Here is a 16349-nt window from a genome sequence, read left to right on the forward strand (position 1 = left end):
TGTATTAAATGTCGACGATACAAAACTAAATCTCTCATCACTGAACCAGTTTCCTTACCTGCTGATAGAGTGGAAAATGCTGCAGCTTTCGAAGTAGTTGGTATTGACTTAGCAGGTCCCCTATTTGTAAAACGTGGGGACAAAGTATGGATGGTTCTCTACACGTGTGCTCTTTATAGAGCAATTCATTTAGAGTTAATAACATCGCTTTCTACTGATGCTTTTTTGTTATCATTTAGACGTTTTGTTGCTAGAAGAGGAAGACCTAGAGTGGTTATACAGACAACGGTACAAACTTTAGGGGAGCTTATAATAATTTTTTAGAAATTGATTGGAGTAAAATAACTCGACAAACAGAAATACAGAAGATCGAATGGAAATTCATTCCCCCCACTGCTGCCTGGTGGGGCGGATGGTGGGAAAGACTTGTTCGAGTAGTCAAAGAACTTCTTAGGAGAACATTGGGCAGAGCTGTTCTTACCTATGAAGAACTGGAAACAGTTATGTGCGAATGTGAAAGGGTAGTAAATTCGCGACCCCTGACGTATGTATCCGAAGATACAGAAGACTTAGTTCCACTTACACCTGCCATGTTTCTGACCGACAGATCCAATTTAGATGTAACTGATATAGATACAGTAGACACCAATCATCTCAGGAAAAGAATCAGATTTCGTGCAAAATTAATGGAAGATCTCCGTGTACGTTTTCGAAAGGAATATTTAGGACTACTTATTCAGAAACGACAGCAAAATTCACACTTTCCAAATATTCGAGTGAATGATGTTGTGTTGATAGGAGATGATATCAAAAAGAGATTGAATTGGCCTTTAGCCAGGGTTACGGAACTGATTCCAGGAAGGGACGGCAAAGTGAGAACAGTTAGATTAAGAACGTAAACTAACAATTTAGTACGTCCGATACAACGAGTGTTTCCCCTAGAAATCCAAGATGATGATTTGTCAGGTTCATGTCATCCAAGTGATCCTCAAAAACATCGATCTGCTGTAAAGTCTTCAGATTCTCATTGTGGAGACGACATGAGTACCTCTCATCATTCAGAAATTTCTGGGTCACCATGATCTCCGGACCCCACTGATGTTTCCGATGTATGTGACAGTTCTAAGACTATAAAGACACGAGCTGGTAGAACTGTTAAGATGCCACTTAGACTGAACTTGATAGACTTAAATGTTTTGAGTAGCTATCCAGCAACTCAAAGGGGGGAGGATGTTGGGAATGGCATCACTAAGCCAACGAATCAAAAGCCAGATAGAGACTGACGTCATGGGACGCCAGAGGAAAACGAACAGTTCCGGTTTAGTTAGCTAAGAACGATGTTTGCATGATGTGGCTAGATAGATATTGTAGCTAGATAAATATTTTATATTCTTTTAACTTGTTTTTATGTGTAAATAAAGCTTTTTGCTTAAGTTTAAATGAAGTACTCCATTTATGACAAGATAGCTGTTAATTCATCGGGTAGATGACTTACGAATCCCTTCTGAGCTAGCCATTGTTCGAACGTAACGCCTTACGTAACATAACAGTTTCTGAAGTGAAAGCTATTATCCAAAATGGGTGCTTAAGTGAAACTGATTCTTCTGAGTTGACAGAAAGTGCAAGAAGAATATGAAACTCAGAAGCCTCAAACGCAGTTGTTATTGGAGATGTTTCAAGATTGTAAAATAAGGCATCAAAGAAAGTACTAGATAAGTTATGAAAGGAGACAATGAAATATGTGGAATAACCACTTCTAAAAAGAACAGGCATATTTGACAAAATGGAAGCTCCTTATTATCGATAAAAGTTTAGGTCCATTTGACTGTTTTGTAGATCCATTTTTAGTATGTAATTTCTACTATATAAGTCGTAGTTATCACTGAATGCATGTTCTTGCCAAATAGCAACAAGAATTAAATAAATTACTGCAGAGTAAAAAAAAATATATGTATATTTTAAAATATTTTCCTCTATCTCTGACAAGCCCTTTAAACAGCATACAATTTTGTACTAAAATAAAATGTCATGCAATATAGAGTTAAACACATTCTTTGCACACTTACTTTTTGGAACCCATAAGAATAAAATTCCCCGGCTTCCAAGCTAGCGGCATCATAGGTTGGATTAGGAACGATATCATTGGAATGAATAGACATTTGAAGTTTCCCAACCACAGAACCACTGAGATTGCTGTAGTTGTCAACGTCCGTGTTGACACATATAATTAATTCTGTAAATGTGAAGAAAAGAATTAATGTAAAAATGAGTTCGGCAATAAGTATTTTCTCATAAAATATATTACATTTCTTTTCTTAGAAATGAATATTTTGAGGAAGAAAAGTGTAATTTACCTGTAACTCGTAACACTTGCATGATTTATGTAGGAATAAAGGCTGCATAGTTATACATTATTTTCATAAATCAAGTTGAAACCTTCATCCGATTTGAATTATTTTGGGAGTAACAAACTATAGACCTGATATTTTAAATTTCGTATGAGCTGAACTAATCAGTAAAATAAAAATAATTGCTAAAGTCCAGTTGCATGTAGTTTTTAATTTCTTTTGATATCAATTCGTTTATTTCTGTCATTAAAAAAAGGCTTTCATTAAATGCAATATACTTTCTGACATCAGAAATCAACATTGTTTTCAGAATAAAAATAAATGGATTTTTTTAAATAAATGCTATGTCTTTTTAAACTAGTATTTTCAAAATATGTTTGTTCCTATAAACTGTTTGGTTTTCATTTTCTACAACATAAAAAAATTCTCAATGGACATTTCGTATGTTATATTTTACAGCTTTCTTTTAAACAAATTGCTCTTCAACGACAGAATGAAGATTCTTAATCGTGCCTAAAACTAAGGATTACTGACAATGCCCCAGTTTTCATTACATAGCTGTTGCTCTACTAATTATTGTCACTGTTATAAAAAGTATAAAAACATGCATTTCTAGCTTACCAAAAAGTCCATTATACTGTTTCAGTGTAAGAAGCATTTAAAATTTCCTTACGTAGCTAATAACGGAGGTATTAACAATATTATCACAATAGAAAATATGTTAAAGGGTTAATTCTAGCTGCCAAGCTTATCAAAATATTAATTAATTTCTTCTTTTGTCATAAAAAATTCTTATTTACACTCACACACATTTTGACATATATGCATGCAACGAAACCTCAATTGAACTTTATTTTATATTTTCAACATGAAACACTGCTTATTATTATAAACTTGTGGTTTTTATTTTCATATTTTCATATCTTATTCTCCTTATTGTGAGAAATTAGTTGCTTACCAGTTATTGATGTATGGAATACTAATATGCACAAAGACAGTAGGAATCTTAGAAGTAGAGAAATGAAAGTTGTGTATGATCTATTTCCAGTAAAACCAAACCTTAGTGGTTTGAAATGAAATTAAAAATAAATAATTTAATACTAATTTACAATAATAAACATTTATAATTGTAACAAACACAGATTATTGTTGTTTTCAGTAGGAAATAGTAAATGCACATAGTATAATTCGAGAATACATTGTGAAGTCACATGTTTAATCCCACCCATGTAATGACATCATTTAGCTCCGCCTTCGCGATTTTGTTTATGCAGCGCATTTTGAGGTTTTACCAAGTTTTCAATTGAATACTACATGAGAGAACTCTTAAGTTTAGTATTAAAAAAGGAATGCATGAAATATGCAGTTATACAATAGGTTTAGAAGCTCAATTGAGAGCATTAGATTCCTTGTGTATGGCAAAAAAATAAGTATGCAGCTATGCTATTTCCCTTAATCAAATCGGCATTTCCTGAAATAACATTTAAAACTTGGGATCATTATCGTACTTCTAAGAATATTTCTACCTCCAATCATTTGAATTAGAAGTAGAAAATAAGGAAAGATTAAAACTTAGAAAGTATAATTTTAATGAAGAATCAAAAGGGAATTTGAGAATTAACAGCAGAAGTAAAGATACTCCGATGCCTGCTGTTTTAGTTTCAACAGAGAATTCTCGAATTAAAGAAAAAGTTTGCATTTTTTATTAAACTTATAAATCACAACACTCTGCTGCAGTTTCTGATTCCTCGGTTGATGAACACAATAACGTAATGAAGAAGAAAGGTGCTTGTTTTGGATGGTTAAGAGCAGGCCATATGAGCTTAAAATGTCAAGTTTCTGTAAGATGCATCTTATGTAAAGCTCAGCATTACTCCATAATGTGTTCCAATATTAAAAACTCTGAAAATGACAAAACGTCGCGGAAAAGTAGTTCAAACTTTATCTATTTAATCCAAGTATTAGGTTTCGTATTTACAAACTCTGATTGCACATGTTGTTGATGATAATAAAACATATCTGGTGAGATTATTATGCGATTCACGCTCTCACAGAAGTTATATTAAGAATTCATGTGAAAAAGAATGTAATTTGATGCTATAGGGGAAGGTAACGATATCGCAAGTTTTGTTCGGTGGAAAGAGGATTCTGTTTTCGGCATATGATGTGCACAAAATTAAGTATTGATTCTCAGATTGCTTTTGAATTTGATGTCATTGAATCTGATCAAATTTTCACTGGCATATCAAAATTTAGAAATGAGAAGATTAATCAAATCCTTAAAAGTAAAGGTATTGAAATGAGTTATAAGGTATTTCTCCCCCCCTTCTTGACGTGCTTTCGTGGTGTAGTAGTTCTGCACGCTGGGTCGGTATTCCAGAGGTCAGTGGTTCGATTCCCAGTGAAGTCGTTGCTAATTTTTCAGTCTCTCTTGCTTCCAAAAAAAATCCTGGCGCCCGAACTAAAAGGGTGTTAGATGATGATTCTCCTCACCCAGGATTTGACGATTTGGCCCCCTAAAAACCCCAGTCGCCCTTTAAAAGAAGGAGTATATAAAGTATTTCTTCCACCTTCTTGGCTTGCCTTCGTGATGTAGTGGTTCTGCATGCTGGGCCGGTATTTCAAAGGTTCGTGGTTCTATTCCTGGCGAAGGCGGTTGCTAATGTTTCAATATCTCATGCTTCCAAAAAAATCCTAATGTCTCTACAAAGTGATTATTTAAAAACTAATCAATATTTGATAGACATCCAGATATTAGGCGCTAATGCTTGGGAGAAAATTATAACATCCGATGTGGTTTCTCTTGAAGAGAACTTAGTGGCAGTCTGTGTGAAAGGTTTTGATTCCATTGGAGTTTCCTTGCCAGCCCTTCTTATTACAAAGATTATTTTGCAGAAGACTTGAAAATTAAAGTCTGATTAGGATGAAGAACTACCGTCAGACATTCAGAAAGAATTCATTAAATGAGCTTCAGAAATAAATTTTTTCAATGATTAACGAGTCCCAAGAAGAGTCCTAATTAATTCTACAAGCTCCTTACACCCCTTCTGTGATGCAAGCAAATTAGAGCATGGTGCCTGTATATTTGTAAGAACGCAAGAAAATAAAGAAGTTTTCTTGACTCTTGTCATAGCGAAATCCATACTTTCACCTCTGAAGGAGATTACTTAACGCGGTTGGAATTCATGGCTGCCCTTCTGGTTGTAAGGCTATATCAGTTGGCTGTTAAAAGTTTGAACAGTGCAAATATGAAAACTTATTTCTGTTCAGTTTCTTCAATGTTTTTGGTGTGGCTAAAAAGCGAAATAATTGCTCTGTTTTTGAAGATAACAGAGTTAAAGAGATTCAAGATTACAGCTAAGTAGGATTGTTGAAAACAAATACCGGTATCTTAAACCCTGCTGATTTATTGTCAAAAGAATGCTATCTATTACATCTCCTTAACTCTCAGTAGTGGGCAGGACCTGAATTTCTGAAAAAAATCTCAGAAATTTTGCCTTCAAATGCTTCTGATTCTGATATGGAAGAAATCAACAGAGAACGACATCGAACTGTCATTTCGACGAAGAATTCAACATTTGAAAACATTCTAGCTAAACTTGCATTCAGATTTTTGAAATATTCTATGATCGTACGAACTATTGCTTGGATGTTAAGATTTCAACCCACTTACTTGAAGATTGAAAATCTTCGGGATACTATATCCGTTGAAGAATTCGAGAAAGCAGAAAAAACTCTATTTTCCCTTATACAGAAAATGCTTTTGGTGAAGAAAGACTGATCTGAAAAATCTTCGGGTTTTGATTGGTGAAAGGAAATTTTGAGAATGAATTCTAGGATTTTTGATTCTCCAGATTTACAGGAATATACATTCCCTATAATTTTACCTTCGAAAAATATAATTGTGGAAAGAATGATTGAACAATTACACTTAGAGTATAAACACATCTAATGATTCTGAGAGAAGGAGTTTGAATTATAAAAGGTAGGAAAACTGTATGATCTGTAGTAAAATGATGTGTCACATGCCAGAGACACGCAATTAAGGTCTTAGAAGTACTCCTTTACTTGAAGACTGTTGAGATATTTGTAATCGCATTCTTACTGGTTAAAAGGAAGTATAGCTTTCTGTCAAGTCCGATACATTCATTAGCTTTCAGCCAGGTCCGAGTTATTCTGAAACTTAAATCTCATTCTGTATGTTACTTTTGATTGGTTATTTATTGTGTCTTGTTTATGATTTGTCAAACCATGATCTGTTATAAAGTTATATATATGACCTCTGTAACGGCACAGCATCGGACTTTGGATTAAAGCTCACTTATTCTTCGTATTTTCAACTACCTCAGATGAACATTGCGACATCCTAATGGATAATGGCATTGCTCTTTGGTAGCTTTTTATTTTTTTTTTATGTTCAATTTGTTTTCTACTACTTATGATTGACTTTGCGACACCCAAATGGGTAATGGCTTAGCTCATAGGTATCTGCTTTTGTGTACATATTGTGTATATAGAGAAATTCACCACTTCGCGTTTTGAGAATAACAGCTACAGAGTACAAGATTAAAACCACTGTCTGTTGGTTGATCAAGTGTTCTCTTGCTGTTTCATTGTGTATACATTTAATTTACTATGCTTTACAAGTATTGTGTGTCTTCAAGTGTGAATTCTTCATTTTCACTTTATTATTTGACTGTGCTTACCTGCAAGTACTGATTTCTTTTTCCACCGGAGTGTGAACTTTCAAGAAACATTGGCCGAGGTCAGTTTACGGGAGGGTGACTCCTGTCGTAACTGCCGCCGACCTACGACGTTTCAAGCCACACCCACTGGGTAGAACTCATTGCAATTCAGCCTGGCAAGTGCCATTTGATTTAATTTATGAAATTCGAAGTATTAGTGATTTAATTATGATTGTTCATCACTAGCTTACTACATAACTTAATATATTTTCATATTTTGTTGCCAGCTCTAACAGTTTTCCCAGATGCACTTCTAAATTTCATTGTGTACTCATGTACTATTCTAGCTCCGCCTATAGAGGCGCGGCGGTTACCGCCTTATTCTCATTTTTCCAAGCCTTAGGGCAATACCACGACAGGCAGTTAAAGCAGTGGGCTGCTAAATGCTGTCTAAATCAGATAACTGAACTGGCTTATGGCGGCTAGTGCTTGTACTTGCTTATTTCTGCTTGCATGTAACTCTGCGTGTATCTCTGCATATCTCAGTAATAAATATTTGCTTTGCGAACCACGGCATTTTCTATGTTTAACAGCAGAGCGTGGTTCCTTCAAAAGTTAGAATTCGCTGATAGTTCCCTAATTGAACCTTCAGTGTAATAATTTATCGTTCGCGTGATTTTGTTTTGGTGTATTGTGAATGATGGCTTTTTCCGGAGGTGAAAGGGAAGCTTTAGGTGTAGCTCCATTTGACGGTGTTAATAACTTTATTGTTTGGTGTCGAAGAGTTCGAGCAGTATTTACGGCAAGGGAATTGGATACGTTTTTGGAAACAGAAGCAGTTGCGGACAGAGTTGCAGATATTTTGAAATCAAAAAAGGCTTATGCCTTAATACTTGCGCTTCTAAGTGATAATGTTATTGCTTCTCTTCAACGTAAAGACACGGCGTGTAAAATATGGAAGAAACTACAAGCTACGTATAGCGCTAAAGGTGCAGTGAGTCAAATTTTAACGCGTAAACGTCTAGCTACCATAAGGAAATCCAAGGATGTGTCAATGAGACAGCATAATGAACCTGGTGAGTAGTCTACGCGTCTCTGGCTCTGAAGTAAGTGACTTTGATATTATTATTTACATTTTAATGTCTTTGCCAAAAGAATATGAAAATATTAAGGCATCTCTAGAGAATCAGCCAAGCAATAATTTAAATTTAGATTTTGTTACAAGTAGACTTATTGATTGCGAATCTCTTATGTTTGATTATAAAAATGAAAATAAGTATTCTAAACCAAATACAGATAACTCTGTTTTTATTAGTGCTCGTAAAGACTTGTTTTGTACTTATTGTAAAAGAAAAGGACATTCTGTTAAATTTTGTAGGAAAAAAGAACTGCGTCTGTCATAACTGTGGGAAAACTGGTCATTTTAAAAGTGAATGTTTTGATAATTCTAAAAAGCAGGCAAATTCAAATAGTAATAAGTATGCATCCCCTGCAATATCTTTTATGGCTGGAAATCTTGTGCATAATCAATTTATTATTGATTCTGGTGCAACTTCTCATATGTCTTCTCACAAGGAATGGTTTACCTCAATTAAGCCTAAGACTGGAACTGTTAAGTGCGCGTCTAAGTCGGTGGTTTTAGAAGTGGAAGGAATTGGTGATATTTGCGGTAAAACTAAGAATGGTGTTGAAATAATGTTAAAAGATGTTCTTTACGTTCCCAAATTAAACGGACAATTAATTTCTGTCAAAAATATTGAAGCAGCAGGTTTGAGTGTAATTTTTAAAAATGAAATAGTTTATATTGAAAACAAAAACAAGCGTTTTCGTTTTGGATACTTGGACAAATGCGGACAATATTTTAGTGATTTTTCACCAAATTTATTTACAGCTTTAGCAGTAAAGAATGATGATTTATGGCACAGAAGGTTAGGACACCGCTGTGATCAAAAATTAAAACTAATGAATCTTCCTGCAAAAGAATCCTTTTGTGAAATATGTGTTCGTACCAAACAAAGTGCTTTGCCTATAGGAAAGGGTCCTCGCATAAAAGAATCCAAACCGCTTATAACTATACACACTGATATATGTGGTCCAATAGAACCTCAAACACTCCATGAGGAAAGGTATTTCATGACTATAATTGATGACTATTCGAGATTTATGGAAATCAGATTGCTCAAAAGAAAAAGTGACATTGCTTATGAGCTCAAGCTATTCTTTAAATTGAATCCAACTGTTACAAAACTGCGCTGTGACAATGCGAAAGAATATGTCAGTGGAGAATTGCATGAAGTTGCTAAAAGAGCAGGTGTAAAAATAGATCCTGCACCTCCCTATACACCTTTTCTAAATGGTGTTGCTGAACGAGCAAATAGAACTGTACTGGAAAAGGCTAGAGCAATGATACTTGAGGCAAAATTAACAAAATTCCTTTAATGTGAAGCAGTACGTACGGCTGCTTACATAAATAATCGATTCCCAAATAGTTCAATTGAAAATCGTGTTCCTTATTTTTTGAAGTATGGTGAAGATCCTGATTTAACAAACACTCGTGTATTTGGCTGTGATGCTTATACTCTAGTGCCACCATCGCAAAGAAAGAAACTAGATGAAAATTCTGTCAGAATGATATTTGTAGGTTATTTCACAATGGGATATCGTTTAATGATTCCAGAAACAAGACGCATCATTGTTTCCAGAAGTGTTAAATTTAACGAAGAAAAGAAGAAAGTAGAAAATCAAAAATATATTTCCGATAGTTCTGATTTGAGTGAAAATGACAATGATGACATTAAAAATGAAGACAAATCAATTTCAGACACTGATAACGGCGAATTAAATGCTGCAAATTAGAAGGAGGAACAAAGAAAATCTTCAAGAGAAAAGAAACAGCCAGTAATGTTTGCACAAGACACTCTGACATTTGAAGATATTGTAAATCTACCACAAGTACAACAAGAACCATGGAAAAGAGCTATGGACGAGGAAATGAAATCTATGGAAGATAACGACGTCTGGGATCTACAAAGTTTACCCCTGATAAAAGAGCTATTTCCTGCAAATGTGTTCTAAGTAAAAAACGAGATGGAACTTACAAAGCGAGGCTTGTTGCTCGTGGCTTTATGCATAAGGAAGGCATAGATTATACAGAAACGTATTCTCTAGTGATTAGTATGTGCTCTTTACGTTTCATGCTGGTAATTATTAATAATGAAGGTTTGCAAACGTTTTACTTTAGATGTTAAGACAGCTTTCTTGAACGGTAAGTTAGATGAAACCATCTACATGGACCAGCCAAAAGGATATGATGATATGAGTGGTAAGAAATGTAAACTTAAAAAGAGTTTATATGGTCTTAAACAGTCTCCTCGACAATGGTATCAGAAATTTCTTAATTTTGTTATTAAATTAGATTTTAAGCAATTGGACTCTGAACCATGTATTTTCATCAGAAATTTAAATTGTAAGAAAGTTATTATGGCTCTTTATGTAGATGACTTAATAATGATAATTGCAGGTTCAAATGTAAAAGAAACAAATATTATAATATCATTGTTGTCTAGTGAATTTCAAATGTCAAAATCTGAAATTGTCTCAGAATTTTTGGGTATTAGACTGAAATTTGAGTCTGGTTGTTTATATTTAGATCAGAAACCATATATTGAAAAATTACTTGATAAATTTAAAATGTATGATTGTAAAACAGCCCAAACTGCCATTGAACCAAAATCTACAGCAGCTGATTTTCAAAAAGGAAGTGCATTTCATGGTCCATACAAAGAATTAATTGGATCTTTACTTTACTTAGCATATATCACAAGGCCAGATATTGTGTTTGCAGTAAATTGCTTAAGCCAACTGCAGGAGCATCCTACTGATGTTGCCTGGTGTGCTCTAAAAAGAATTCTTAGGTACTTGAAAAACACCTTAAATTTAAAATTGATATACAAAAAGGGTCATTTGGAAAGGGCAAACTTGTGTTTGTATGTAGATGCAGATTGGGGGGGGGGGTACTCAAGATAGGAAATCAATTACTGGTTACTTTATAATGTTTTCAAACTGTCCTATTATGTGTTGCTGTAACAAACAAAAGTGTATTGCACTTTCATCAACAGAAGCTGAAATAATTGCTTTATGTAAAGATATTCAAGATGTTTTATGGATAAAAAATGTAGTAAAATTTCCAGTGTTAAAAATGTTTATATTTTGAGGATAACCAGTCATGTATCAAAAGTATGGTCAATGAAAACTTTTCAGGTAGGTTGAAACATATAGATATAAAATTAAAGTTCACTCGTAAGACTGTTAAGGAAAATAATATTAGAATTGAATATGTACAATCAGGTTTACAAATTGGAGATATGTTAAATAAGGCTTTGTACAAAACAAAATTCTATGAACTGTTATCATTGAGCTGTTTAAAAAACTGTGTAATTCTTTTATGTTTTGTATAATGTGCGATTAAAGGGGAGTGTTGAGATATTTGTAATCGCATTCTTACTGGTTAAAAGGAAGTATAGCTTTCTGTCACGTCCGATACATTCATTAGCTTTCAGCCAGGTCCGAGTTATTCTGAAACTTAAATCTCATTCTGTATGTTACTTTTGATTGGTTATTTATTGTGTCTTGTTTATGATTTGTTAAACCATGATCTGTTATAAAGTTATATATATGACCTCTGTAACCGCTTATGGCGGCTAGTGCTTGTACTTACTTATTTCTGCTTGCATGTAACTCTGCGTGTATCTCTGCATATCTCAGTAATAAATATTTGCTTTGCGAACCACGGCATTTTCTATGTTTAACAAAGACAGAATGAAAATGGTGAAAACGTTCCAAGTGACAGGAGTCGATCCGGCCCAGTTTTCTTGAAAGAGAATTTAAAAGCTTGGATAGTAATTATCACGAGTGCAGTTTTTATGGCTGTTTACCTTGAATTAATCACTTCCTTGAACACCAACACCTTTATAGATGCGTTTAGACGTTTTATTTCACGAAGAGGTCGAGGTGAAGTCATGTACTCGGACAAAGGTTCGATTTTCACTGCTTTAAATAGAGCTATGAATCAGCTGGATTGATGATTCACAGCCCTATTAAAACCTATTAAACTATCGAACACAAATATACCTTAATGATAATAGCGTCATGGTGGGGAGTATTTTGGGAGAGCTTAATAAGAATTTTAAAGGACCTTCGAAAAAATTTGAGACACGCTTTTTTAGGATATGAAGAGTTATTAACCCTTCTGTGTGACGGTGAAAATTTAATGAACAACAGACCTTTGACTTACTTGTCCTAGGAAGGTGGTGATTTGACACCTTTAAAACTCTCTGTGTTCTTACAAAGCTTAACTGCTTGCAATTTGTATGATATTGATGAAATCCATTCTCTGAGTAATAGAAAAAGGGAAATAATATTTACAACAAGTTAAAGAAGGACTGGATTAAAAGGGATTCAGAAGAGATTTTTTTCGTGGTGTCTGTATGTACGTATGTATGTATGTATCTCGCATAACTGAAAAGAAGTAGCCTCAGAACGTTGAAATTTTGTATAAAGGACTGCTATAACATGTAGTTGTGCACCTCCCTTTTCAGTTGCAATCTGTTGCATCAAAAGTATATAAATATAATATAAATATTTATGTAATAAAACTTCTCTAGATGTAATAAAATTGCTCCATTATAGTGATATGACTGACTAGGTGGAAAGTAAGTCGCAACGGATTGGCGTTGGAGAGGACTGCATAGTTAAAGACTGCGTAGTTAGCAAAATGACACTCGAGGAACACACATTGCGGTAATTCTACGCATAATTTTATTTCCTGGATAATGCACATTATCACTGTGGGTGCGCTGTGCACACCACAATTTTATTTAGTTTACGTCTTAAACAATGGACAAATTTAGAAAAGTAAACTTTGAGTGGTTAGCGACAAAGCGGAAAGCAGCAGAAGAGACGAGCGAAGAGAAAAAGAGGAAGTAGCGACGTAATTTAAGCTTTTATACGAATTCCATTTCAGATCACATAACAGTTTAATGTACAAACATTGAGTTCAGACTTCATAGATATGTGCGCAATACTAACTAGATGACGATCTTTTTCGTTTAGTTAGGAAATTTATTGCTCTCTCTGTTACTCGGCTCAGTGAGCTCAGTTTTTGTTATTCTTATATATTGTCAAATTGTGCATTTTTGCTTTAAAAAAATGATTGAATTACGTTTTTCTTATCTTCCAGTTAAGGTTTTTAAGCCTTTAGTTAATCTTCGCGCAATTTTTGTAGAATTATCTACAAACTAAAAGTAGTTTAAAATGTGGCTAAGCCTAATTATTTTATTATAGCAGCCATATTTGTTTACATTTGAAACTTAGCAGAATAGTAAATTACGTTATTTTCCGTCCCTTCAGTGTCTTTTCGACGAGTGGAACCAAACGTAAACTTTCAGTTTTGTGCACCGAAAAATCTGTTTTTTTTATTTTTAGATATTTTGAGGTTTTATGCATTTTTGCCTTACAGCGAAGTGAGAACTAAATTAATTGAATGAGAAATATATCTCTAATGAAATTCGAGGAAATAAGTTTAAATTAAATGCAGGAAAAAATGTGTATAATTTAATATTCTGTACAAGGAAGTCATGTGGCACACATGAGATTTTTTTAGTCATCAGCTTAAATATTTTCTCTGTTTTAGATCTATTTTTAGATAAATTTTTAACTCCTTTGCCAATTCTCAAAAGTAAATGTATTCTTATGGTTAACAGTAACACTCTTCGAATTTACCTGAAGATTTTCCAGTCACGGGATTATATAGCACTGAAGTTTTTACTGGTTCATTTGCGTCACCCCAGAGAGCATTGAATGTGTAGCAATTTGTGAATTCATAATCATAATACCAACTGAATCTGAAAGACATGGCAGAATTTAAAACAGTATATTATACAAAATTACTAAAAGAATCAATACAATATTATACTTTTGTTTAGAATTTTACTATTCAAAGTTATTAAAAAACTGTTGATTTGATACATAAAAAAAATGTTTTGGAACAAGAATTAATTTCAAAACTTTCTGGTAATACTTAAATTATTTTAAATAAAACTAAAGATATATTGTAAAGATAAACTAAAGATAACATTGTAGAGACATTAGGTATTTTTTGGAATCAGGAGAGATGAAAAATGAGCAACGCTTTCGCCAGAAATCGAATAGCGTACCTCTGGAATACGCGCCCAGCGTGCAGACCACCACACCACGAAGGCATCTAAGAAGACGGGAGAAATATCTTATATACCCCCCCTTTTAAAGCGGGACTGGGGATTTAGGAGACCCAGTTGCCAAATCCTGGGTGTGTCCTGGGGTCATCACCCAACATCCTTTTAGTTCGGGCGCCAGTGTAGAGACATTAGGTATTTTTTGAAAGCAGGAACGATGCAAAATTAGCAACGCCTTCGCCGGGAATCGAACCGCGGAACTCTGGAATACGCGCCCAGCGTGCAGACCACCACACCACGAAGGCATGCTAGGAAGGCGGGAGAAATACCTTATAACATTTACGATTTATGAGTTACTAAAGGTTAGCATAACGTAATTTGTTTTTCTGTACGACTTAATTCGTCACGTTACTCACTCAGCCAGTGCAAAGGTTATGCAAAACTTATAACAAGTGGCATAGGTTAAAACTAAGATGTCATTTGTACCGGAGCTAAGCGGAGTTCAATACTTTTAGGAATTTCAGAGGTAGCTCAAGAAATCTTATTTAGTTTTCGAACAATTTTCACTTTAATTCTTCTATCCTGTCTTTTTCTCAACTCGATCACATCTCCAGTTTCGAAATAACTTGAGAATATGTAAATTGAGCAAATAGATTACTGGAACGTTGTGCTGCGATGATTAATAGAGCAAAATCTCTCATAAAGCAGTTTTGTATAACTTCATTGCATTCAGAAAGAAACTCTGAGTTTTCCAAAAGAGGGAAAATATGTATTGTTATACTAAAACAGGTAATCTCAAACCTTTAATTTTATTTAGTTTTCATTCAAGTTATTGATGGCTTAGAAACTTCAAATTATATCAAAATATACAAGTAACAGCTATTCGTGGAGAAAAATTGCCAGCGCTTTTAGAGAATGCTATACTAGAGAAGAATTATTATTTTAGAGAAGCACTTTCGTTAAATGAAAAGGTTAACGAATCTTTCGTTCTCGAAAAACATTCGCGAAATGTAATTTGCCAGGATTTGGCGATTGGGTCCCCTAAACCCCAGTAGCATTTTAAAAAGAGGAGTATATGAGGTATTTCTCACGCCTTTCTCAGCGTGCCTTCGGGTTGTAGTGTTCTGCATGCTGGGCGCGTATTCCAGAGATCCGTGGTTCGATTCCCGGCGAGGGCATTGCTCATTTTTCATCTTTCCTGCTTTCAAAAATTACCTAATGTCTCTACAAGCATATAAAAAATATCGTCTTTGAAGCTAAACAAAATTAAGCTTTTTCGTGATGAAATTAAAAATATATATAGTTAATTAAGTTGCTATTTTTATAAAATACTTTTATGGATTTTAAAGGGATAGAAGCGGACAGGTCGTTAGTGATGCTTGAATTGCGCAGTGCCAATATGGGCGAAATTTTGTATTATTTGTCCGTTTATCTGAACTGAGATATAGATACTGAAAGACAAAAGAAAACATGTTCCACTAAGAATAGGGAAAATGTATTGATACGCTTGGTGCAATACTGTTTATATCATTATCTAGAGTTTACCTGTACCTTGCGTGGAACTGAACTCGAGATGTTCAAATTACGGGATCAATATTCACACCACCACAACGTAAGGAACGCCGTTACGTTTTACAACTTTAATTGAAGTTGAATCTCTGAAGACTTCTCTGCTATAACTCTTCTGCTTTAATTAGTTATACACTGGATATTTATATTAATACACTTTTTCAGTTAACAATAATTAATCTTCTCTAAATTATCACAGATATCACATAACCCTAATCCAAAAAAAAAAGTGCAACAACCTAACATGACATGTTTGAGAGCTAAAAGAAACAAAATGGTGTTGGAATAGTTTCATTTCACGGCTTCATTCAAGAAATGCGCGACTTCAGAATCCCGTGGTGTCATTTCCAGTTGAGCCAATGGAGAAGTACCCATATCATATTCTCAGTGATAAGTACTATCTCTTTCCAAGACTGCCAAACTAGAAATCCATCGATTTCTTTTTACGGGGTCACGCGAAATCGTTTGTATAGTAGGACTCTTTGAATTCTAAATTTCATCGTGCGCATTCAGTTAGCCTTTCACAATGTCCATGT

The 16349-nt window shown here is 34.3% G+C and overlaps 2 protein-coding genes across 4 annotated transcripts in view; one reads left to right on the top strand and one right to left on the bottom strand.

The window, feature by feature from the left end:
* Positions 1-16349, top strand: part of LOC118191601 (degenerin mec-10-like) — a 174781-nt gene that overhangs the window by 50883 nt on the left and 107549 nt on the right. The gene's annotated exons all lie outside the window — the stretch shown is intronic.
* Positions 1-16349, bottom strand: part of LOC118191608 (epithelial sodium channel subunit gamma-like) — a 76641-nt gene that overhangs the window by 42175 nt on the left and 18117 nt on the right. Inside the window, exons 4-5 of the mRNA XM_085812297.1 lie at positions 13814-13935; positions 2067-2233 (exon numbers count right to left, since the gene is read on the bottom strand). Of these exons, the coding sequence (XP_085668423.1) occupies positions 2067-2233; positions 13814-13935 (289 nt within the window). The remainder of the gene's footprint in view (positions 1-2066; positions 2234-13813; positions 13936-16349) is intronic.

Source organism: Stegodyphus dumicola, chromosome 3 (genome assembly GCF_044657685.1).
Source record: "Stegodyphus dumicola isolate Sdum_Otavi_A_Nest chromosome 3, ASM4465768v1".
Classification (NCBI taxonomy): domain Eukaryota; kingdom Metazoa; phylum Arthropoda; class Arachnida; order Araneae; family Eresidae; genus Stegodyphus; species Stegodyphus dumicola.